General features: G+C 41.3%; 1 protein-coding gene across 7 annotated transcripts; it reads right to left on the bottom strand.

Moving 5' to 3' along the window:
* Positions 1-2293: 2293 nt before the first annotated feature.
* On the bottom strand, positions 2294-25856 carry LOC311043055 (uncharacterized protein). 7 transcript variants are annotated; one of them, XM_084054194.1, is made up of 6 exons: positions 17080-17136; positions 16626-16702; positions 6693-7366; positions 5553-5883; positions 4218-4393; positions 2294-3830 (listed from the first exon to the last, which is right to left on the bottom strand). In XM_084054194.1, exons 3-6 carry the CDS (start codon positions 7334-7336, stop codon positions 3605-3607), a joined length of 1377 nt encoding a protein of 458 aa, XP_083910320.1. In that variant the 5' UTR covers positions 7337-7366; positions 16626-16702; positions 17080-17136; the 3' UTR covers positions 2294-3604. The 7 variants fall into 7 exon arrangements, with proteins under 7 accessions (XP_083910320.1, XP_083910319.1, XP_083910316.1 ...); XM_084054193.1 differs by lacking the exon at positions 17080-17136 and adding an exon at positions 9679-9838 and having other exon boundaries at positions 16626-16643; XM_084054190.1 differs by lacking the exons at positions 16626-16702; positions 17080-17136 and adding an exon at positions 25753-25856.
* Positions 25857-26017: the final 161 nt, after the last annotated feature.

The raw sequence follows: 26017 nt of genomic DNA, 5'->3' as shown, positions 1-26017 counted from the left end.
CACTTTAGAAACAAGCCGAAAAAAACGCAACAACAACCAATATTTACATTAAGCAACTTTACAGAAAAACAAGCCCAAGGTCGCTTATAATAAACAGACTTGGCAACACTGATCAAATCCCGTCATAAAGGTGAAACCAGTGCGCCTGCGTCATTCCCATGTTAAATCGAATCTGTGATCAATTACCTTCGCCAGCCTGCTTATCCGATCTGGAGCGGATACGGAAAAGGTCTCTGTGTGTACGTATTTGGAATTGACAGGATACAGTAGGCGGGCGCTAGACAGATCTGAGCACTGAATAGTAAATAGAAAACAGGCTTTCCACGGGTACTGGGGGGAAAACAAGTGACGTGAGAATGAGATTATCATCACACAAAGGAAATTTGATCATTTTTATCAGTCCTTATTATTATTATCATCATCATCATCATCATCATCATCATCATCATGATCATGATCATGATCATTATCGTTATCATTTATCATTATCACTACATGATCCAAATTAGGCCTACTTGAACTTGGACAGGACACAGTTGAAGGTATAAAAATAAATATAATATTCTAGGCTGTGCACTAACTAATAATGATGATACTAATCTCACACACACGCACGCACACACACACACACACACACACACACACACACACACACACATGCACACATCCAAGAAAAGTATTTAACAGCTTCTACATGGGATAATCAATGTTTTACTTTAAAACTGAACTTTGTGTCGCCTGTCAGGCTACAGTGCAGCACAGTGACTGTTACGTGTTGTGTATCATTGCGTATGTATAGCAACATAATCATCGCATTAAAATGTACTGAAGGTCTATACAATCAACCTACAAATTCATGAATACACTGGAGTTTTATTAGCCTACACTTGAAGGTCTAATTAGCAAAAGCAAACATAAATACAACACTGCCACATAAAGGTTGTGTTTTGAACTGCGTGGAAATTATTAGTTGAGTCCAACTATGTGCACACCTCTAAACAACTTGTCTTAACCACATGAACCCTTTAAGTGTAGGAACTTAACTTAGTGAACCTAACTTTGAACTCTGAACTAGGCAGGTGGTTCAGAACCCTGTGCCCCAGCTAACTAGGGTTAAAGTGGTTAAGAGTCAATACATGCAACAGATTCCTGGTAGATTACTTTTACGTGTAAATGATCAAGCTTGTGTTTTTGCACATGGCAGACAACAAGTAATATTGTTGTGGATCGTAGTATGTGTGTTTTCAGTCTTTCAAGAAGAGTCAGGTCACTAAAAATGTTGCCACTGAAACTTCACTCCGCATAAATACATACTTACACTTAAAGATGTGTGGGTACCAAGAAAACCTCCTTTGTGAACTTCACAGACATCTGCAGTCTGTTGCATCGTCAGCCAGAGCATCTCCTGGCTTTCCTATTGGCTGAGTTGGGTACAGGTGGTTCCATAGATGTAAATAACCAGCTTTTGATTAAAGGCAGATTTCAACCCAACCAAATAGGCCTACAAAACATTTTGGAAAGATACATCGAGGAATATGTGAGGTGTCACACCTGCCATTCCCCCAAAACCATCCTCCAAAAGGACACTCGTCTCTACTTCCTACAATGTGAGACATGCCACTCCCGCTGCTCTGTCACTATTATCAGGACCGGATTCCAGGCCCTCACGGCCAAGAGGGCACAGATCCGCGCCAAAGCAAACTAAACATAGTATAACTCAACTCAAAAAGTCAGACAAAACTGTCACCTCAGTTATAATTGGTTGCTCGCGGGTGATGCGCTAAGATGCCCCTTTATTTATAATTGGAATTTCTGTATTGGACAGGACTGGTTTGGAGTTTTTATTATTATTTTGTTTTTGAAATCTTTTCCAAAATTAGTTTATTTTGGCGCTCGGGTGGCGCAGTGGTAAAGTCCCTGCCCACCACCGCCAAGGAGATTGTGGGTTTGAAACCACTGTGGTGCATCCGGCTTTGTCGGGTGTCTATGCGAACACAATTGGCCCGCCCGTGTTCGGAGGAGGGAAGCCGGGGGCGGGGAGGGTGATATTGGTCATTGCACATACTGTACTCCTATGGGCTGGGGCGGTGTTGTGTGAGTGTTGGGCGGGAGGAGTAGGATGAAGGCCCTACAGTAAGTCCTACTGGTGGGGCTCCTCACTGGCAGGTGAGTCAGTAGGATACAACAGCAGTGATAACACAGAAATGTGTGTGGGGAGGAATTAATTGGCATAATTACTAAATTGGGGAGAAAAAGGGGGTAAAAAATGATTGGCCACTCTAAATTTAAAGTTTTTTACTGTTTTCAAAAATAAACAAGGCAGTACAGTGATATTGGTATTTGGTAAGCACTTAAAACATTTAACAATAAAAGATCAAATGCAACAAAAAAATGTAAAAAGAGGCAAAATAAAACAATAGGCTAATATCAAACAAACCAAACGTCAAAACACAAAAACAACTATTAGGCCTTGATTCCCCCCATTGATGTACGTATATTGCATGGTGAAACAGGTCTCAAAGTCACACTTTTGGCACACAAATGAAAGTAAACAATAAATGCACAAAGTCTGTTCGTCCGTCCGTTCGTCCGTCCGTCCGTCCGTCCATCAGTCTGTTGTTCACGTATCTCGAGACCTGTGCGACTGATTGACATTGAGATCGGTGCGCGGGTCGCCTATGGTCGCCTCTAACGACCCGGTGTCGAGTTGGTCGTATAGGCGGTTGTCCAGAACCGCCGTCCCGACCACTATGGCCATATATGGTAATATGCGTATGTGGGACTGACCGACTTCAAACTCGGAGAGGACTTGAGGGAGCGTGGTGACCGGCGTGAAACTCGCTGTGCATATCGCTGACGACCACATGATGATTTGAGTAGGAAGTCGTCGGATCAGCGGGTCTCCAAAAATATTTAAAAAACTGCAAATCCCCATGGAGTACCCTGATCACAGACTGACCTAGACTCAATATTTGGGCATGCCTAACACGGAACTCCATATATGGGCATAATAGGGACACAGACGAATACAGAAATATGCATATATGGGCATAAAAAGGACAGACAGACAGGTACAACGGCTACTCTGACACACGTACAGCGGGTATTGCATACAGTAACTGGGTGGGGGATGTACTTCCAACTTGCATCGTTCCTGACTTTCATTGTTCTCAAAGCCACTGGTCTAGTGTATGAAATTACAAAACTTGGATCAGTGTTCATTTTTTGTTTTTCATATTTTGTTTACAATGATTGGTAAAGGTAATATCATATATCATAAATAATGAAAGATCCTTTGCTGTATGCAGGGGTTCCCCAAATAGCCATACTGTAGCTTCTGTCTGTGGCCCCTCAATTGTGAAATGGCTTTAAAAAAGTAAGAAAAAAAAGCAGTGAAAATAGCCAATCTTTCGCGATTTTCAAAACTCTTGGAGAATGTTTGACAATAATGATATGGCCAAAATAGCGACGGCAGCTTGAAAGTAATTAAACTGCACAATAATCTTATGAATTGAATTTGCCCCTGGTCAGCTGGTAGCCCCACCAAACCTGTGGCTGTACTGCACGTGTCAGCCTGTGCAAGTCTGTCCATGCTCCATCATCTTTATCCCTTTGTCTTCAGCATCCCTATTCCCCGCAGGACCTTGTCCACTCTGGGGATCAGCTTTTCATGGAAGTCCCACAGCCGAGTGTCAACGTGTAGCTGCTCTATGGTCAAGCTGCCCCGCAGAGCAACCCGAACGTGAATGATCCGACACATTTCTGGAGGGACCGTGAATGTATTCCCGAAGTTCTTGAGCACTTGGTGTACTGATGTCTGCTCCACCATCCTGTTATGCACCCACACACAAAATAAATTAGACGATTGCCACAGCTGATACGGTTATGTTCATATCTGATACTATGCTATAGAGCTCTAAATGCATATTTGACAGCAACAATGTTTTTGCTCTGTGGTCTTACACTTTGAGACTGGAGGATTAACGTACAGTCACATTTTATTTGATTATATTCTCATTCATTACAACAGTCCTTTTTGTACAGAAAGTTTATTAGTAAAGTATTTGCAGATAGGTGTTGTGTCACCATATTGATTGTATTGACTTGGAAAAGTCTTATAGCATAACTTTCGAGTTGATCTATCTATAGCCTCAAAGAAAGCAAAATGATAATATTTGAGGCTCACAAATGTAGCATAATTTGGCCGCCTACTGTACCTTGGCTGAACTATCATCTTGTATGGGTGGTATATTGTTCGGTCTGGCTCTTCTCTATAGATGTGCTCCAGAATATTTATTCCTGGCACCCCTTCCCACTGGGGCAGGTGGAACTTTGCACTGGGCTCAAAGTGGTGCCATGGAAAGATGTGATTCTCAATGAGGAACACCCCAGCCTATAGGATGGAAGAATAGGGCATTGAAAATGAATATAAGATCAAATCAAAATTAATATCTATATGTGATTATTATGTTATTGAAGTAACATGTGAGAAATTACTTTAAAGCAGAAGGCCCACAACACTCCAGATTAAATAAAAGTGTTAAGTTGCACGGCTCAACAATGTGATGAAAGTAAGGAAATAGCCAACACGCAATAAATGTCCTTTTTCACATAGTTTAAAAAATATATATGTGAAAAGGTGTAGCATGTAAAATCTAAATGCATTGTCTCTCTTCCAAACCAATTATTAGTGCATATCCGCATTTCCACCCACCAGGTCTGGTAGGTTATTGTGGGCCAGCAATGTTTGGAATTCGCCAATCAGGAATATAAAAAATCGGACGGATCCGTCTTGATCACTTGACTATAGATATAGATACTATAATATGTACCGTTTTGCGTGTTTTGACGAAATTTGTAGGAGTAATTATTAAATAAGAATTGTGCAAAACTCAGCCTCCTGGTGGCGCATTAATAGGGCAATGTTAAAAGGGTGGCATTTAGTAGTGCAAATCTGTGTGCAAAGTTTCACCGCAATCGGATGCTGCGTTCATGATTTGCGTAATTTTGTTCAAAACGGGCCACTCCGGCAAACTTAACTCAATTTTAGCCAATGAGGATGGAATATGAAAAATAAAACAGATCTGTCTTGTTCACTATATAGCGATCATGTGTACTGATTTGCGTGAAATTTGGATAAAATCTGAAAGGAGTAATATCTTCCTTTTTTTGTTTTGTTTACATACTGTAAGTCGGACTCCTGGTGACGCCTTAAAAGGCAGATGTGAAAAATGCAGGGTAAGGATTTTCCTTGGCCTCTAGGGAGCGTGCATACAGTACAAAGTTTTACACAGATTGGCGCAGTTATAGATAAAAGCACGAATCGGCCTGTTATAGCGCGACCATGTAGCTGATTCGAAAACATTCAAGTGGCATATCTTCCTCGGCCTAGTGGGAATGTGCATGCAAAATTTCACGGACATTGCAAGCTGTGTTCATGCATTGAGGCATTTTGTTCAAAACGGAGCACTCCTGCAAACTGTGGAAGACAATCTTAGCCAAACAGGATGGAATATGGAAAATCTGTACACACATCCATAGTGAGCCCCTACCTTCGGTTGCTGCTGTTGGAGCTGATCCATCAGAGATACAAGGCTGTTCTGATGATATGGTACTATTATCTCATCTATGTCATTCAACAAGACATAGCGAGAGCGGCTCATGTATCTGTATACACACTCATTGAGTGTGGTCAGCTGGCCAAAATAATGCAGGTCGCCTCCATACTGTGAGTATTGCCATCCCCGTGACGGTTGGAGGTGCTTGTCTATAGGCCAGGAAACCATCTCTACGAAACCCTCCTGGCTGTAACTGTGCAGCAAGCGGTCAAGATCTGGACCACAGCTGGTGTTGTAGACCACCACTCTGTCCACGCCCAGCAGTCTGAGGTAAGGTGAGTTGCGGTCATCACGTGAGGTGCCCAAAACAGACACAAAGCAATTCTGTCAGCATTCAGTGTGTTTTTTTTCATACATAAATGCTTTACCATGCACCCAGCTCATAAACACAAATGCATGAAAACCAGTAGCCTTTTTACTATTTAACCACCAGAAGTCTGGGCATGTCATAATAGGTGAACATTCAGAAAAAAATAGCAGATCCACAAGCTTGATCTTGTAGATAGGCAATTTTCAGGGAAGATATTTGGTGTAGATGGAGAAAATGACGGGGCCATGGATAGACCCCTGGGGGACCCCAGCTGTCAAATAAGTATAGGGTTAAGTAATCTTGTGTGGCCAGACAATCATACATCTCCAACTACTGATAAGTCTGGGGAAATCTATATGAAACGTGTGGGCTTGAATGGCAGAGAAAACCAGCACTAACAAACCTACGCCCACTGCTTTGACAACCAATCCTGAATTCCTGATGCCATCCCAATATGAAGGATCGACCTAAAGTCTTTGCATTGGTTCAGCAAGGCTGTTATTTTTTAAGTTGCCGAAGTGTTTCCAGACAGTTTTAGCCCATTCATTGAATTTAGATGTCACCAGATGTATCAGCAGGTGGAGATGTCTGTTCAAGTGTGGGAGTCGGGGTGTGAGGGGGTGGGGGGGCTTTCAGGTAGGAGCTGCTTGTATCAGCAGGTGGAGATGTCTGTTCAAGTGTGGGAGTCGGGGTGTGAGGGGGTGGGGGGGGGGGCTTTCAGGTAGGAGCTGCTTGCTAGGGTTTAAGTGGTTAAAGGGACTGACCTGTACATCTCCAGTGTCTGTGTGAACTGAAGCACATTGTTGTAGTCTCCGAACAGGGTGGAGATGCAGACCGTGAAGTCAAACTGGGGCTTTCTCTCCTCTGTCCCGCTGCTCTCCAGGTTACCTATGGGGAGGAGGTCGTGCTGGTGTGCCTCTACGCTGGATTGGTGAATCGACAGGGTAACGTGGGTCGCGTCACAGCCCGCGGGGATCCGACACATGACGTCCGTAGTCACGAAGGGAAAACCGAAATGATCTGCGTGTTGTGAAATGCTAGCCAGAGTGCCGTGGATGAAGTTGCCACTACAGCAGAAAACACAGTGAAGGGGCATGATGGAATCTCTCCTGAATATACCAATGATGCGCAGATCCCAACCCTCTACCCTACGGTCCACGTAGGCTGAAATCAGCAGGTGTTTGGTGTTGTTGAGAGGGGTTATGGTCTGGGTAGAGGTCCGGTAGGGGCACCCATGTTGGGCAGGATATGGGTCCGGAATGGGTCTGAGTATAACTGGGTCAGTTATATACCATATACCACCAGTTAATGAAGACATTAAGAAAACAGCAAGGCAACAACATTTTTTGTTCTTCATCCAGCCGAAGGCAGTAGCGATGCAGCACTTCAAAAATCTTTGATTATTCATCAACCAGCTGTAGACAGGACTTGACGATACCTGATGATACATAAAAAGTATGGATCACAAATACTGTCACTGCAAAATTTACATTTCAACCAAGCAAACATATGGTGAAGCAGCTGGCCATTTGTGTATAACTGCTTTAACAGCGCCCTGGTCACGCCCTCTTCTAAAAACTCCCGGCAAGAGGTAGAGCTATCGAGACGTCTTCCTTGTACCACTTGAAAGGTTGCTTCCCTGAGGCAGTGGAGCTCACAAACAAGCCCCCACATCCTTCACTGGCCCCCGGGACCACACAAAATACATTGTGTGAAGTGAATTTCTATGATGTGTACCAGGGCAGGAATTTCATGGAGGCATGAAGGCCAAGGCCGCATGTACAGTAGCCCCTCAGTTTGGCTTTCTCCCCCTCAAAAAAATGATATACCCTGATATGCCCCACCCACACTGCCCCAGCTTATTGTACCTGTGCCTTTCTTTTTTTAAATATTTTTTTACTTTAAATGATTTTCCCCCCCCCTTTTTCTCCCCAATTTAGTCATTATGCCAATTCATTCCTCCCCACACACATTTCTGTGTTGTCCCTGTTATCGTATCCTACTGACTCACCTTCGTCCTACTCCTCCCGCCCAACACTCCCCGCTAACAGGTTCCGCCCCAGCCCGTAAGAGTATGTGCAATGACCGATATCACCCTCCCTGGGCAAATGGTGTTCGTGTAGACGCTCGACAAAGTCGGATGCACCACGGTGGATTCGAACCCACAACCTCTGTGGTGGTGGGCAGCTACTTTACCACTGCACCACCCAAGCGTATCTGTGCCTGTCTTAGTAGAAAAATTGTAATTAGAGATGGAATTCCCCTGGACTATATTGATGGTTGTTACCCTGTATTTGATAACTTTGACTGCCCTGATCCTCAGGAGGTACTAGACATTATGGAAAAACTGAAACCAACAGCAGCTGGACATGATGAAATCAGAACTACACTCATGAAGGAGGTAAAAGCCTCTGTCGTTGACACACTAACTTTTATATGTTCAATCTCACTGGCCTGGTACTGGTTGTACCAAATAACCTAAAGATAGAAAAAGTCATTCCTATTTTTTAATCTGAGGATCCAAAGTACTTCACTAATTATCGCATCATCAGTATCATCAGTTAGCGATGTGACTCTGCTCATGTGATATTACAGATTACCTGCACAAGCATAACACAGAATCTGAGATCACAACCCCCCAGGAGCAGAGCATAAGATACAGTTATTACATGAACATAACATTGAACCTTCAATTGCATAATTAAACTACCACATATCATAGTACAATCCATAGAACCATAGTACAATGCACAGAATCATCCTATTAACAATATGAACTAAATGCTACAGGGAGGAGGCCGGGGAGGTGGAGGGAATTTGAAATGAAAACTGACAGCTGTACAACCAGCTGAGACAGCGAAGCACGTACTGTACAATTACTTCACTACGCTGAATATTGTTAATTTGTAAAACCCAATACATTATTTTGTGAAATAAACAGCTTATTTATGTACTTATTTTAATGATAGTTGTATACTACATATTAAAACATGTATACATTGAATTACTTCCGTGAACTTAAAACCATTGTTTTATTTGATGGCCTTCCTGTCCTGGCATTTGACTTTTGTGCCCTCAGTATTTGACCAATTTGGCCAAGTGGCCTTGCCTCTAAAATTATGAAATTCCAGGCCTGATGTGTACTGTATATGCAGCTACCTTCTGTGTAAGTACACATGATGTGCACTGAGTACACTTGATGTGTAGTTAATACAAGTGTAATAATGCAATACTTTGCATGCAGAATGTCTATGCTCTTGCCTCTGTGTACAATAATGCAATAAAAACATTTTTTTGTTCAAAGTAATGTACCAACATCACCAACACAAATGCCTTGTACAGTATGTGCAAACATACCTGGCAATTACAATAATTCTGGGATTCAAAGAGGTGTTATAACACAGAATCTATGTGGAAGGTGTATAGAAAGTCCATGTTCGATATTATGGCAAAACAAGATGAATGGCCCTTTCACACATCACTACATACATCGGCTATATCTGTATGTAATATTCTGTATGAAAAGTATACTGTACAATGTGCCAGAGCCCAGAGACTGTGTTGACTGTGTCCTTTGGAAAAAAGCAGTGTCACATAACAGAGCAACGGGGAATTAAGGAAATAGGTCAGTCCTTTCCAAGCCAATTTCGGGATCCTTGTCGGAAGGGAGGCACAGACGCCACTGGTTGGCGTTGAATACATATCAGAGTGAATTATCACAGCATCAGTCCAGGGAAACCCTGTACTCACAGTCATTGTAGCATACTCCCCAACTGAATGTGTTGCTGATGGCGACAAAGCACAGTTCTACAACCAGCTCAGGCAGACAGTTGAAACTGTCCAGTCACATTCTTGGCCATCCTGGGCGACTTTCGTGCCCAGAATGCACTGCTCACTTTCAACAAACAAACTAATTACAATGGAAAATGTATACTTGAGATTATGGAGGAATAACAATACTGCTGGCCTCCAGGAATGAAGCTGTGGACCTGGATGTAATTACACAACACGACACACCACATATCCTAACACGCAGGAAATGGAGGAGGAGCATCATTAACAGCTAGGCATACAGGTCCTTCAGCGCACACTGCTCAGATTCAGCCTAATCAAATCGTCCATTGATCAACAGTGTATTTTTTCCCGGCAACAAGTGCGCTCCTCTTGACTAGGTTAAGGCCACCGCTGCCACATTGCTGTATTAAGGTGGATTAAGATAGATAAATATGATTTTGAGCCAAATAAATCCATCTGTACATGACAAACAGTGGTGTTGTGTATATTTTCTGGAGGGAGGGATACTTCTCATATAGGCAATTTCTGAGACATCCCCTTACTTTGGTTAAATGCTGAAATTCTAACATCTTGCAAAAATGTCATCAGGAATGTACAACAGTACGGTATAAAAAACATCAAAAAGAAATAAAGAAAAGGCTACGGTAGAAAATTCCACATTTGTTTGTTTTTGTGTTATTTCTTCTGTTACCGACTAGCAGAGGTGGACAAAGTACTCAACCCCAGTACTTGAGTAAGAGTACAGATACTCCTGGTCAAATTTACTCCACTACAAGTAAAAGTAGCTCAGTCAAAATGTTACTCAAGTAAGAGTAAAAAAGGAATTGCTTTTAAATATACTTAAGTATTCAAAAGTACATGCTTTTAAAAATAATGAAAGTACAAGTAAAAGTAAAAGTCCTTTAAGTCCTCGACTACCTCGAGCACTGTCCCGTCGGCAGTGGCAATGATGTCCTCTGTGTTAAATACCGATACTTTAGTTTTCTTGTTATTCGGTTCTTAAGTCTGACGTCATTTTGTAGTCCGACATCATTTCTGGGTCCAAAAGGCACCAGCGCCGTCCACTCCTCATTGTAAACAAACATGTTGGAACCCGTAAATCATTTTACAATAACCTCCTTTTTCAGAAATGAACCGTTGAGGGTTAATAAGGGTCTTAATGCTAATATCATAGACAGTAAAAAGTAGGCTTATATATATATATTTGTATTTATTTATGTATTATTATTATTAACACTAGACCATACCCGTAGGGGGATATGAGCACCCAAAGTGTGCAGTTTGGCTTATGCGCTGAGAACAGACAGTTTATCAGGGATCGAAAGTGAGTTTGTACTGTGGTGTGTACACACACACGCACATCCCGTCGTGGAGGCACAGAACACACACAAACACCCACGCATATACAGATCTAACACACACACGGGCGTCGCACAAACAAAAATAATGTACATTGTGACACGTGCCTCCCCAACGTGCATGCGCACGTGCGTGTCCACGCATACACGGCCGCAGTCTGCTAGTCTAGGACATACAGCCTTCTTTGTGACCACATCCTCTGCTCTCATAAGAGTAGAAGATGTGGTCAAAGATAAGAAGCTGGTATCTGCAGTTTTATATGTACCCACACGCACAACCGTTAACTTCGCCTTGTCAAAACAGGATGGCACAGAGACAAGTCGACTTGCTTGGTCTCCATACACACAACCTTTGATTTCCTACACTAACACATCTGGTCAAAATTCATGTCAGATCCTGTGTCTAGGTGAGACATGACCTTTGACACAATCTAAATGTCTCAATAGAAGAGCGGGGAGACAAAATATAACCGCCCCAATTGTATAAGTTATATTGTAACATACTCTACCATACAGATTGGACAAAATTACATTTCATTCATTAAAAAAAAGTGACATAATGCCTCTTTAAGTAGATCTCATAACTCTTGTTACAGAGAAATAATTCTCTGAAACCACCTGCACTGCATGCACTGATGTGCTTGTAGAGCCACTACGTTATACAAAGCCTGCAGAAACACCTATAAAAACATAGAAATGACTGAGGAACCAGAACTAAATACTTTTACTCCTACACACCCATACAAGATGTAAAAAAGAGGTGAGCGGAGAGGGGAGCCAGAAACATGCTAGTGTGAGAGCAGAAGTGTGGAAAAAAGAAACAGCCAACCTAAAAGTACTCAGTACTTTACAGCCTTCTTAGAAATGTACTCGAGTAAAAGTAAAATATTTGTCTCGGAAATGTACTCAAGTAAGAGTAATAAGTATTAAAAAAAATCTAATACTCAAGTAAAGTACAGAACCTCAGAATCTGTACTTAAGTACAGTACTCAAGTACATTTACTCCGTTACTGTCCACCACTGCCGACTAGTGAATCGATCAGTTGACCACAATTCAAACCGATTCCCGGTCAAACACAATTCTAAACCTCATTTAGGCTAAAACCTAAAAGGCGGTTGTCAAATCTCCTGATCGTCATTTTAATTATAATTACCATTAGTAAATGTTATCCACACTACTCACCAAAAACTGTATGTGAAGAATCACAGCGGTTAAGATGCAACGCTTGCAATCAGCCCTTCCAGACTATATGGCGGAAGCATTTGAAAAGTGTGTGAACCTGGACTGCTTCAGTTTCCTGTTCCATACTTGAAACTTCTTAACCCCCCCCCCCACCAGACCGCAGGTTTCTCACAGACAATTCTCATTTACCATCAGAAAATAAAACAATGATGTATATATACAGTATATAACAGAATATTAAAAAATGAAATAAAAAATAAAGACTAGAACAACTCATATATAACTGGATACCCTCTGAACCTGCTTATTGAAAAAACACATTCAATTTACATTCTTAAATGCTCATTCTCTGATACCGAAGAGGTGTTCAACCTAGTTAGTCCATGAGCCAGAGCCCCAAAATTGAGCAATGATTATCGAAAGAGTGGGCAAAACCATACCTATATTAAATGTTTATAGGGTATGATAACCTTTCCACAGGAGCAGCTTTTTCATATTTATCACACACTTTGTTATTTTCCCCATACGTACATGACAGGTGAAAAAATTAGAACATTTTGAAAATAGTTATCATAATGAAACTTCCACAGTTGATTACTTACATGAAGACAATGATTTATCGTATTACAAGTTTTCTGAAATTGTATATTCAAATATGCAAATTAGGCATTTAGTCCATGAGCCAGAGCCCCAAAATTGAGCCAGATATTGAATATTCCCTCGTTAAAAACCTTTAACTCCAACATCTTAACAAAATGAAATAAAAATGTTGACTCTGGCTTTGTCCAATGTTCCAATGTTGATTCTGGAAAGTTATGCAAATTCGGGCATATTTTCCTAATGCCTAATTTGCATATTTAAATCTACAATTTCAGAAAACTTGAATACGATAAATCATTGTCTTCATGTAAGTAATCATCTGGGGAAGTTTCATTATGATAACTATTTTTTAAATGTTGTCATTTTTTCACCTGTCATGAACGTATGGGGAAAATAACAAAATGTGTGATAAATATGAAAAAGCTGCTCCTGTGGAAATGTTATCATACATTTATTTACTTATATTGACCCTATAAACAATTTAATATAGGTATGGTTTTGCCCACTCTTTCGATAATGAAATCTTGTCTGGCTCATGGACTAAGTGGATACAGATTTAACCGCAGTAATGTTTGGATCAATTCTGTCTTAGCTCCCTGTACTCGAGCACTGGACGCCCTCCAATCGCAAGATCTCATAGATTCTATGAGATGTCAGAAGACCTCAGTTTCCAACGATGAATAAGGTTATGAGGTGGTTTCGATCTCTAGCATTGTCTTTGCTGCCGTTAAACCGGCCAGTAACACTCTCTTCTTATGAAGTGTTAAGCTTAGAGATGAGTCATCATTTAAAGGTAGGGTAATTGATATTTGTTTTGTTAAAATAAGTTAAATTGCTTTATATTGTAATAGTACTCATTGATATAGAGTGTTAGTTCAGGGGTCTCCCCGTCCCTCCAGCTCTTGATAAAACAGAAAATACATTTTCAAGTCAGGATACCAATTTTATCCAATCAGGAGAGAGAACTCACACAAGACACAGTGTGAATTTGGAAGTGATGACAACAAGAAATTAGCAGACAAAATTGGAACTGGAACACTATAAAAATTGAAGATGAATGGGTACTTTCTCCTGATTGGTGTAAGATTGGCCACTCACCTGAAAGTGTATTTTGTTTATTATTTTGCCACCCACAACTATGAGAAGTTGATGTTTACGTTGTTTCAGCTAAGCTATGTATGTGTGCTAATAACACAACCTGGATTTGAACATTGCACGTGTCAGTCTGCCTGCTAGTGCTATGGAGATTATATCTAAAGCGCCGTCCCGCTCGAAAAATAGTCCTTTATAAATTTGCAGGCAGCGTCTGTCTGTCCTGGCATTCTCTGGCAGCATGGGTGTAAAAGAAAGCTAAGTGTAGGCAGCAGATAGAGATTCCATAGCCTGCGGGGCTGTAACCATGACAACAGACCCCATAGGCCAAACTCTGAATCTCAGGTGTTAACACAAAAATGTTAATAAACAGCTTAAATTTGCAAACGGCTTTGTCGAGTGTCTACACGAACACAATTGGCCCATGTTCGGGGGAGGGAAGCCGGACGGGGAGGGTGATATTGGTCGTTGCCCGTCATCCTACGGGCTGGGGCGGCACCTGTCAGCGGGGAGTGTTGGGCGGGAGGAGTAGGACGAAGGCTCTACGTCCTCCCGGTGGGGGCTCCTCACTGGCAGGTGAGTCAGTAGGATATGACAGCAGTGACAACACAGAAATGTGTGTGGGAGGAATTTATTGGCATAACGACTAAATTGGGGAGAAAAGGGGTAAAAAAAGAAATTGGCTACTCCAAATTTTAGTTTTAGTGTTGTCACAACTACGTTTTTCAATACATCTGAATATTTGCAACACATTTGCTGCACTATTGATACTGTACTAGCCATGCCTCCTCTACGTATCTTCTTGTTTCTGCGTAGTGGACATGCGCACGTGCACGTGGGCACACACACGCACGCACGCACGCACGCACGCACGCACACACACACACACACACACACACACACACACACACACACACACACACACACACACACACACACACACACACACACACACACACACACACACACACACACACACACACACACACACACACACACACACACAGAGAGAGAACCCCTTTTACTGCTATTTAGAACAGACAGTAGATCTAGTGTGATATATGATCTACTGGTCCACAAATTTCAACATAAAGTTGATGATGAAATTGACCACTTCTGTAACTGCTCACTTCTCTTATCTTATCTTTTTGTAATCAGTTTCAAAGTAGGTTTTTGCACAGAACCCCTTGTGTTGTAAGGATACACTGGCATGTAAGCAAGAGGAAGTTGTTTGCTTCAAGGTTTAAACATGTAAGTTATATGCAACCAGTGACGTATTTATATCTGAGTTTATTTTCTTTAGTGCATTGTTATACAATGTGTATTGTTATGTTTCTATCATGTGCATGATGTGAATGCTTCTTAGCTCTGCTATGCCGGAACGGCCAGGGGTGGCAATTATGTTTTCACCCCTGTGACCCCTGTCCGTCGGTGTGTTTGTTTTTCGTTTGTTTGCCGGTCTGTGTACAGCTAGACTGGAGGAGCCAGCCCTATCGAAGGTCTTGAAGGGCGGATCCAAAGCCTTGCGCTCGGTACCAGCGCCGCTTCTTATTGCTTCACCAATCTATTCTACAATCTGCTTCCCCGGGAAGTAGCCAACTGTTTAAACACCTATGTTACAACCATAGCCGTTTCACTAGTCAACGCACTGCCGGCCCAGTCAGGGTGCTACAGTGAGGCTCATATTGAGCGTTTTCATAAAAAATAAGGGAGTTAAGCCCAAGGCCTTCTCCCTTAGGGAAGTAACCAGAGAAGAAGTGTTACAAAAGCTAAAAAAAAAAAAATCCTTCAAAAGCAACAGGTCACGATAATATCCCAGCCAGAATTTTACAAGATGCATAACCCGCATAATAAACTTGTCCATCAACCAAGGTCACTTCCTACAGGAATTCAAATCGGCGACAATAACCCCATTGTAAAAAAAGCAACCCTTTTTGCCACTGGATAACATTTAATACAGTACATTACAACATACATAATAGCTCCTGAGCCCCTGAGTTAGAAAAACAAAAATGCACTGATGGGAAATGTTTACGGTCATTAAATGATCCATTCCAGACGCAAGGCGAGAAAACTAAAGGGCTTTTTAAAATTAGTATCAAAACATAATTACTGATGGCAAATAATATTTACGGATGACAGCTGACCACGCCTGAAACACAGATGTTATTAGGTTACGCCAAGCCCCCAGAGTTGCTGAGAAACATTGAAGCCGCCACCCCAGTGGCCAAAGCTGGAACTGCAGGCGGGGAGAAATACATGCACGAGCAAAACATACCGAGATATATTTATATATATAGATATAAATATGTAAACATATTATACATAAATACATATGCATTTGCATATAAATAGGCATCTCGAGTGTATTTAATAAATATCTTGCGTTCAATCCTTGACACACAGGCTGCCGTAGAACGCAAAAAGGACACTAGTGCGCATGCTCATAACTCTATGGTGTGTCCAAAAACGACTCAATAATTCTACTTCCGGCAGGCTTCCGGGTGCTTCAAAACGCCACTGAACACATTCATTGAAATGATAGCTGGGGGCGGGGCAATCCGCCCTCTAGTTATATTATACCTCTATGGGTTACGCAGACAGCCAGCCACATTTTTGTACATGCCAAACAGTAAAAAATATAGTGGTCAGAATGAAAATTAAATTACCTTTCCAAATGAGCATCATCCCCAAACTTGCCAAATCAATCCATCTGTAGAAGACGAACAGTGGTGTTGTATATTTCCTGGAGGGAGGGATACTTCATAAGCAATTTCTGAGAGATCCCTTTACTTTAGTCAACCACTGAAATTCAAATAGTTATTTATACTGTAACTAACCTGTTCGCTAAAATCTTGCAACTACTTAATCAAGATTGTAAACTGTAACCTCAATTAAGGTTAAAACAACAGGCGTTGCCAAATGCTTAGTTTTTGTGTTATTTGTTCTGTGTTACCGACTAGTGAATCAATTCAAATTGATGACATTAACCCTCATTTAGGCTAAAGCCTAAAGGGCAAATGTCGAAATGTATTCAAATATCTTATAAGATTATAATTGTATTTTTTGCCAGATCATATTTTTTTTATAAAAAGTACTGTTAGTAATTATTATCCACACAACTCACCCAAACCTGTATGAAGTGAAGAATACTAGCTGTTAAGGTGGGAGGCCTTTTGTGTGTCACCAGAGAGGAAGTGTGGCAACTAAACTGTCACATTTCCTGGCCATACCCATAGTGGGCTGGATGCAGGACAGGCGAGTCCACACCTTTTATTTTGCATTGGAGATAGCCTACAGGGGTGTTTGCATTTAGAATACTTAAGCATTAAAAAGTACAATACATTTTACAGTACCTGAGAACTCTGGAACCTCCTAATGAATGCACTGACTTGCTTGTAGAACCAAATATAGTTATTGTACTTGGCCCTAAGCACCTCAGAGATAAACTAGCCGATGAGAATTTTACCCTAGATGGTATTACCTTGACCTCCAGGGCCACTGTAAAGAATCTGGGAGTCACGTTTGACCAAGATATGTCCTTTCAGTCCCACATAAAAACTTTCAAGAAATGCCTTTTTTCACCTACGTAATATTGCAAAAGTTAGGCACATTCTGTCCCAAAATGATGCAGAAAAACTTGTTCACGCATTTGTTACTTCTAGGCTGGACTATTGCAATTCTTGGATTGGATTAGAACAGGGGTGGGCAAGATTTATTTCCAGGGGGCCATACTGACTTCGATAAAGTGAGTGAAGGGCCACACATTGTACAATTGAAACGTGAAACACATGGTGCTGAATTATGTTAAAACTGCATGAATTTGGTAGACAGTAGCCTACCTTACTACAATGTTCTCTTCACAATAATATTCAGTTTACATTTACTGTACCGTATCACTCTGGTGTACTCTGGCCTTACAATAAAAATATGACTTGCATGAAACAATCCACGTCAATGCCGTATCAACTTTTAAATGAGCCTATAAACTTAGACAGTATCTTATCTTGTCTGATATGCACCACTCCATAGGTCACTGATCAAACACATTGCATTATGTTATAAATATGGACTCAAGTTGACTGTTTCACTGTTACATAAACATAAAATATTTGAGTACATACGGAAGTAGGTGTAGTACTCAAATAGTACATTTTAATTACTATTAATTGGAGTCGAATTAAATATGTTTTTCTCAAAACCATTAACATATGGCAGCCTTTTAGAATGTAATTTTTTTTTTGTGGGGGGGTGGGGGGGGGGGGGGGACTTGGCGTGAGGACTTGGTGGGCTGGATTAAGATGGTCAAAGGGCCGGGTCTGGCCCCCGGGCCATCTCTTGAGTTGCCTGGCCTGAACTAGCTCTGAAAACTGCGCCTCATTTATGACTGCCTGTTTTTGTTGTGTCTTATTTATTTTATGCTGTTGGGTTTTTTTTTCTTTTTTTTTTTCTAAATGTATTTGTACTGTTGTGTTGTTGGTCTTTGTCTGTTATGTCATGTTTATTTGTTGAAAAATAAATAAATACTTTAATGACAAAAAAAGGACCGATTTTTACAACACCTCCTCACACAATGCATCGCGATGCGGCATGCTGTGAGCTTGTAGATTTGCCATTTCTTCTTTATTTTTGACGATTTATCTTTTCTAAATGTTTTAATAAGTGGAAATGATTATGTTGTTGTTGAAATATATATATACACATACACACACACGCACGCACGCACGCACGCACGCACGCACGCACATATATACAGTATATAAACCAGGTAACGTAAAATAAAATATATTTACAATCTCTATTCCCCAAACTAGCAAGGGAACCTTTGGGGACAGAGCCTTCAGTGTGGCAGCCCGCACCCTGTGCCTGTGGAACTCTCTCCCAATGGTGATTCGCCATGCTCCAACTCTGGACTCTTTTAAGGCTGCCTTGAAAAGAGATCTATTCTCTCAGGCTTATGGCAAATAGTTGTGTTGTGTTGTGTTGTGTTGTGTTGTGTTGTGTTGTGTTGTGTTGTGTTGTGTTGTGTTGTGTTGTGTTGTGTTGTGTTGTGTTGTGTTGTGTTGTGTTGTGTTGTGTTGTGTTGTGTTGTGTTGTGTTGTGTTGTGTTGTGTTGTGTTGTGTTGTGTTGTGTTGTGTCATTGTTTTTGATGTAAAGCGTCCTTGGGTTCATGAAAGGCGGCATATAAAATTCAAGCTATTATTATTTCTTATCCTACTATTATAATTGAAATGACCTCTTAATTAGGCTTCTTTCCCCGCCTTCAATGTACTTACATATTGTACAGTTAATATAAAACTACATTTTAACATTTTTAGCCACAGCAGCTTTCCTTCTTTTTGGCCGCAGCTACTTTATCTTTGGCCGCAGCACTTTGTTCTTGGTCGCTAGGACCCCACCCTACTGCGCATCTCCATATATGGCCATATCAGTTGGATCACCGGTGCAACGTAGCTGTGATGTAGCTGATCGGGCCTCGATGTGAGGGCCGCAAAGCGGCCCAAACCTCTAGTTATTATAATCAAGAAGAAATCATAATGTATAAAATGAATCTGTATAAATAATTGCAATTGATGAAAATAATTTAGCTCTCCTCACTGCTTTGTCCATGCCAGAATCCTGACAATAACAGGTAGGGTGACCAGATGTCCCCCTTTGTGTGGGACAGTCCCACATTTCCATGACTTTTCAGGCGTCCCACAAATTGAGACACTGTCCCACATTGTGACTGGCAGGCTCCAGAGTACAGTAATAAATCAATGTGCAAGTGTTGAGAGGTGCACTGATTGTTGCTGAAGCTCTTAACATGAGCATGCAGCAAACTAGACTGGACCACACTGGACACAGCACTGCTCAAGCAGCACATGAACACATTATAGGGTAGGCTATGCTTTTATGGAGTCAGATGGACATATTTTATTTTTGGTCAATGGTAAATCATTTTACCAGAAACCCAAATGACTTGCCCTAAATGTAATATGCCATAGTGTCTATGCCAGTGTGCTACACATTTTAAAACTATAGACTAGTATTTCTCTTTAAACACTAGTGCCACAAACACTGAGCCAGAACAGAAGGGCCCCCTCTGGGCCCCAACAGACTCATTGTGGGCATGAGATCTATTTAGCCACAGTCCAGAGGGAAGCACGCACATCCCAGCATGTCGGGTCTGTCTACCTTTGCTATCCCAATAACCAAATGAAGTGATGCTGTGTCCAACAGGGTTGCGCTCATCACCACATCTGATATTACTCCTGTGTTCACTGATTCGAGGGCTCTACTAGTCTTACTGTAAGCTAGTCCACACAGGCATCTATTTAGCCACTGCCTTTTCATCTTATTATAGACAGCTAATTAAAACTAGAATATTCGCAATTCTGGGAAATTGCAAAGTGTGGTTGCGCCGGCTCCAGTCGCGGGTCGCGGCCGCCGGGACGTGAGGAATACGCCGGGAGGAAGTCGGAGGCCGCGCGACGTGCGATTCGATGGTGCCGATCGGATCCTGCATTTGTGATACGTGCCGTTTTGATTTTAATAGGCCCCTCCCACTAAAGAAATAAGCCCCTCCCACAAATGTAACGGCACAATTATATAGTCACCTCACTCCTGAGATCACTTGTATTTCATTTGGAGAGGATTGATTGGTTACATTTTGTGCATTTGTGGTGCCCCCTATATGGATCAAAGTGGAAATGCTTTTGGGGCTTTGTTGAGTAAACCACCCTTGACATGTGATTCAAATTTGGGATTGACTGGACGTTTCGGTCGTGATTCTTGGCATTTTTTGTAAAACAGGCCCCTCCCACTAACTTTGGAAGCCAATTACGGACGAACGGTAAGGACTATCAAAATGCCGTTTGGATATGTTTATCGGTCCAGAGATCACGTGTACCCATTTTTGTGAAATTTGGACAACATATGTGGGAGGAGGAGCTAAAAGTGTTTTGAAGAAAATTCTAAATGGCGGAAAATGTATCCAGACACAAATGGGCGTGGCCTATATGGGGAGTTGTGTCAAGATTTTTTTATTCTACAACCTACTTTTCAAGAGTTATAGGCCAAAAGGTAAAGTGGACTTATATAGCGCCACCATGTGGCCGACTGGTGTAATAATTTTTTTCAATAATTCGGCAATAAACTATGAACCTTCCCTCAAAGTCTTGTAACTAAGTCTTGTAAAAAATTAATGCACTAATAAATCAATATCAATTAAACTATCTAACCAATCTCTTAGCAAAATACAAGCACACGATTCCCGGTGAAGCCGGTCAATTTGACATATGGCATGAGTGTGGGAAAAATAAACTTTGGGAGAAATAGCGCGGCAAAATAAACTGTTAGGGCCTCGGAGGATAACAATAGTCTGGTTACACTAATAATTACAGCCTGTCCCTATTGGATGTCTAAGTGTGCCTAGGAAGAGAGAGAGAGAGAGAGAGAGAGAGAGAGAGAGAGAGAGAGAGAGAGAGAGAGAGAGAGAGAGAGAGAGAGAGAGAGAGAGAGAGCAAACACAACAGAAATAGATGAATAGATGAGATAAAGCTGTAAATCTAAAACAAATATGAATTCATGCTCAGACACAGTATAGGCTACATCTAACCAAACAGGCACTCATACCTCCAGGCTAATTTCATAACACCTCAATGAGTCACCTTTGGTAAAAACACATAAACAAGTGATAAATTACACTCATTTATCTGTCATCATTTCTCCCCACAGAGTTGATTATTGCATGGAATATTTGTCCTCTGTGAAGGTAAACTAAAGGGATAAACACTAATTTCAAAGGTATGATGATCGCTTCTTTCTAAGGGGATAAAGAATCAGGGGGAGCCTCTAGAAAAATGGGCCGACTGATACCCACTGTTCCAAAGCCCGACCCGTTAATTAAATTAAAACTAAATAGACCCCAATATAGAGAGCCCCCCACTCCCAGTCCAAAAAATGGACTGGAGGACTTTCTCAAGGTCTATGTTAGAGAAAAATGGCTTGATTTAGGAAACGATTCAAAGCTAGGAAAAAAAAACAGATTTTTTTCTACTGCTTTTACCTGCTTGTTAAACTTAAAGGCAGAATCAAACATCTCACCAAGGTGTTTCACATTGGGTTTAACAAGTGTGGACAGGTTGCCACAGGGACACAGAGGGCATTTTAGAACCGAAGGGGACGCATGTGCGTTCCCAGCTTGTGCGCGCGCATCACAATTTACTTTAATGTGGTTCATTCAGTACAAAAAATGTACTCCATGAAGTGTATAGGTTTTTTCTTTTTCTTTTTTCTTCATCCCAAAAGTGGGCGTCCCTGGGTTGCCAAGACCGTTAGTATTCCCTGTGATGGAGTGACCGTGAGGGAGCCAAACAGGACAACTTCAAGCTTGCCTTCATTGTTTCATTGTTGCAGCTGTACAAAGGTGTGTGCCATGCAACACTTGATGTCCTCAAGGCAGGTCATGAGCCTGACTGCAGAGACAGGACTGGTTGTTGGTTTCAGGGAAGATAAAGCTGTAAATCTTAACATATCGTCTCACGATCATCAGGTATTTGTTTTGATTGTATTGGCATTGCGTGAGAGCATACACAACCTTCAACAACATGAATTCATGCTCAGAAAAAGTACTCACAAGCATCAATATGGCATTGTAGAAATCAGGGGTCATCACCATCCTTGTGATGGACATTTTCACCAATATTTTATTTATGTCACGGACATAGAAAATAACTGGTAATTTTACCAGAAACTCAAATGACTAGCCCTAAATGTAATATGACATAGTCTTGCTTTAGTCCTGTCCTTTGATGTGAATATCTCTAATTTAGAAACTGCAAATTTCTGTCTGTCCGATCACAAAAGTGTTGTTTTTAGTTTGATGTCTGCTCCTCCTTCCAGGAAAACACCTATTCCCACCCGGTCTCGCATCCTTAACCCCTTAACCGCCAGTAAATTTAGCACTGTTTTTGATACGACTGCAATTGCCCCAGCTCCCTACCATCCCATCGACGATCAACTCACTTATTTTAACAAAACCTGCCAAGAAACACTAGACCTCGTGGCCCCTTTCAAAACCCGGATTAATTTACCCAATGAAATCTCACCCTGGTTAACTGACCACACTAGAGCTCTTAAAAGAGAGCTAAGAAAAATTGAACAAAAATGGAAATCCTCCAAATTACTTGTTCTCTATGAGCTTCTTAAAGATCTCATGCGAAATTACAACATTGCTGTCAGAGATGCAAGAACCAAATATTTTTCCACCCTGATCTCTAACGATCAGCTCAATGCCAAAACCCTATTCAAAACCATTGAACGTGTTGTTGGTGCTCCCCAAAATCTCGACATGCCTACCTCTTCTGAGCACTGTGAGAAATGTTTAACCTTTTTTACAGATGAGATTAATTTGATCAGATCACAGATGGCCAACACTCGACCCCCCGTACTTACCTCCAACTCTCAGGGTTCCCCAACTGTTTTCTTCTCCTCCTTTGAATTGATATCCCTAGAAACCCTCCTCTCAACCATCTCCCATATGAAGTCTTCCTCCTGTAACCTGGACATCATTCCCACCCGACTTCTGAAGGAGATCTTACCTTCTGTTGGTCCCCACATATTATCTTTAGTTAACACCTCCCTAGCCTCCGGGTCTGTTCCTGCCTTTTTTAAATCTGCCATAGTCACTCCTCTGTTAAAGAAATCAAATTTAGATCCCTCCTCTATGAGCAACTACAGGCCCATCTCCAAACTCCCTTTTTTATCCAAGGTCCTTGAAAAAGTTGTTTTTAATCAGCTACTAACCCACTTTTATTTTTTTCCGTTATAATAATATTCTGTGCCAGCCATGATAGCGGAAAGGAGCCACATGAGTCCTATTAAACATCCCTATTCCGGGCATGTCATAATAGGGGAACATTCCTAAAACAAAACAAAACAGACAGGAAGGAAACAAGAAGGAGCCCTGGTATACACCCCTGGGGGACTAGGTAGATTAGTGATGACAATAAAATATGCTTATGTGTTTCTGATACTAGACACAATAATTGTGAGAACCAAATATCCTCACGTCTACTGTAAAGGAGATTATTTTAATATTTTAATTCTTAACACATTGACTGCCAGAGTTTATTCATAATTTACCCCCTTGACTGCCAGCGATTTGCGTGTTTTTTTGTTTTGTTATTTTGTTATTTAAATGCATTTAAAGATGGAGTGCCATGATATTTTTCAACCCTAAAACCTGATCATAAGGTATTATTATTATGTAAGGATTTTTTTCACCAAAAAAAGTGTACAGAAATTGTTAAAAAAAAATGTTTATGTGGACACGCCTCCGGTTCATTAAGTATGCCTGGTTCTCACCTTAGCACCTCCTCCACCACCCACCTGTCCTAGTCCCTCCTCCTCCTCATGCCCACACCTGTTGTGTTATGATAATGAGGGGGAGGGAATGTTTTTTGGGGGCTCTGTGATGTCACTAAAGGGCTGTTTCTCTATTGGCACGTTTGACCCTCAAGATTTCAGCCTCCAGGAAGAAACTCCAAATAATCAGAGAAGACATAAAACAGCATAAAACCACCACCGGGGGGCTTAATGAAGTTCTATCAACCTCATAGACAGGTTTCCTGTTAGTAAACATGAGAGGATATGACCGCGCAGAGGAGGGGGAAGCCTATAGAGGGCGCCATTACCCGCAGCAGCTCTGGTCAAATGTCCATTCAAAAAAGAAATGATCTTCACCGGGTTTAATGAAAGTAGATTAAATTATGCAGTTTGTAATACCTTGTTTACTCAATAAAAATGATTTGTCGGAAGTTGGATCTGTTTGTATATAATAGCAGCATTATGCCTATTATGCCTATAATAGCAGAATTATGGCTATCTAACTCCCGAACATAACAACAGAGTGAACGGCGCAACAATTCGTTTCCCCCGAGCATGCGCAGATTGCGCATTCTGCTCTGTGATGACGTCGCGTGGAAATCCGTCTATAGACACATGAAAAACAGAAAAAGTGCAAAAACATGGCACCACCTCTTTAAGTTTCTCAGGCCATGGTTTTGAACACATACAAGGATCGACCACCAGAGAGCAGCAAAATGACACCCTCGATGACTCGCTGACCCCCCCCCCCCCCCCTCCATGCTCAAACAGTCAAAACAACATGAAACGGATGGCGGATAGCGTGTGAAAAAACGTATTTTAGCCGCATTAGTGCATTTTTCAAGCTAAAACCGGAAACGGAAATCGCTGAAATTGCTTCCGGGTGAAGCGGAAGTGACTCGGAAGCGAGAATGATCTCGGAATGTAAATAAGACAGCGTGATCGTCTATTAACTAAATTAAACATTAGGACGCAGATCTGCGTCCTAATTACTCTTTTCACTGACAAAAAATAATAAAGCTATAAAACTAAGCTATGATGACTAAAACTAAGACTAAATATATTGAAAATTTCATCAACAAATAAAAACTACACAAAAATGTTAGGGAGAGACTAGTGGAGAAGAGAAGAGATCCAGTAGAACATTTTATGCTTAGCTGAGAATAACCGATCTACAAGCTCACAACGTGTCGCAGAGTGACATGCTGTGAGCTTGTGGATCGGTCAGATTTACAGATCAGCTAATTTCGGCACACAGCAAAAAGATTTTGATGCCAGGAGGTAACAGACAACAGAAGTATATTCTATTACAATCAATCATTGCTTCCAGCAACTTCTTCAGTCGACTCACTGGTGCATCTATACAGTACACATCAAAAACACAAATAACATTTAATCATACGTTACCTCACATATAAACTCACATTGCACAGGTAACTCCCCAGCATCCTCTATCCTGGCCTGGAATTCTGCGTTGGCTACTCGTTGTCCATTTTTAAACCAGACAATGTTGGGACATGGTTTACAAGATGTTTCACAGGTGAGTCAGAGTGTCAACCATCTCCCCTCTGACACAGTGGGAGGGGGCCACGCCTGCAGACGGTTCTGATCAGAAGAATAAAAACAAGATGGATGTCAGTTGCTGAGACTGATAGGAAAGATTTGAATTTGATTACATTACAGGCTTAA

The sequence above is a fragment of the Gymnoscopelus microlampas genome (genome assembly GCF_963454915.1).
Source record: "Gymnoscopelus microlampas genome assembly, chromosome: 4".
In the NCBI taxonomy this organism is placed as follows: domain Eukaryota; kingdom Metazoa; phylum Chordata; class Actinopteri; order Myctophiformes; family Myctophidae; genus Gymnoscopelus; species Gymnoscopelus microlampas.
This window is presented reverse-complemented; position numbering and strand designations above follow the sequence as displayed.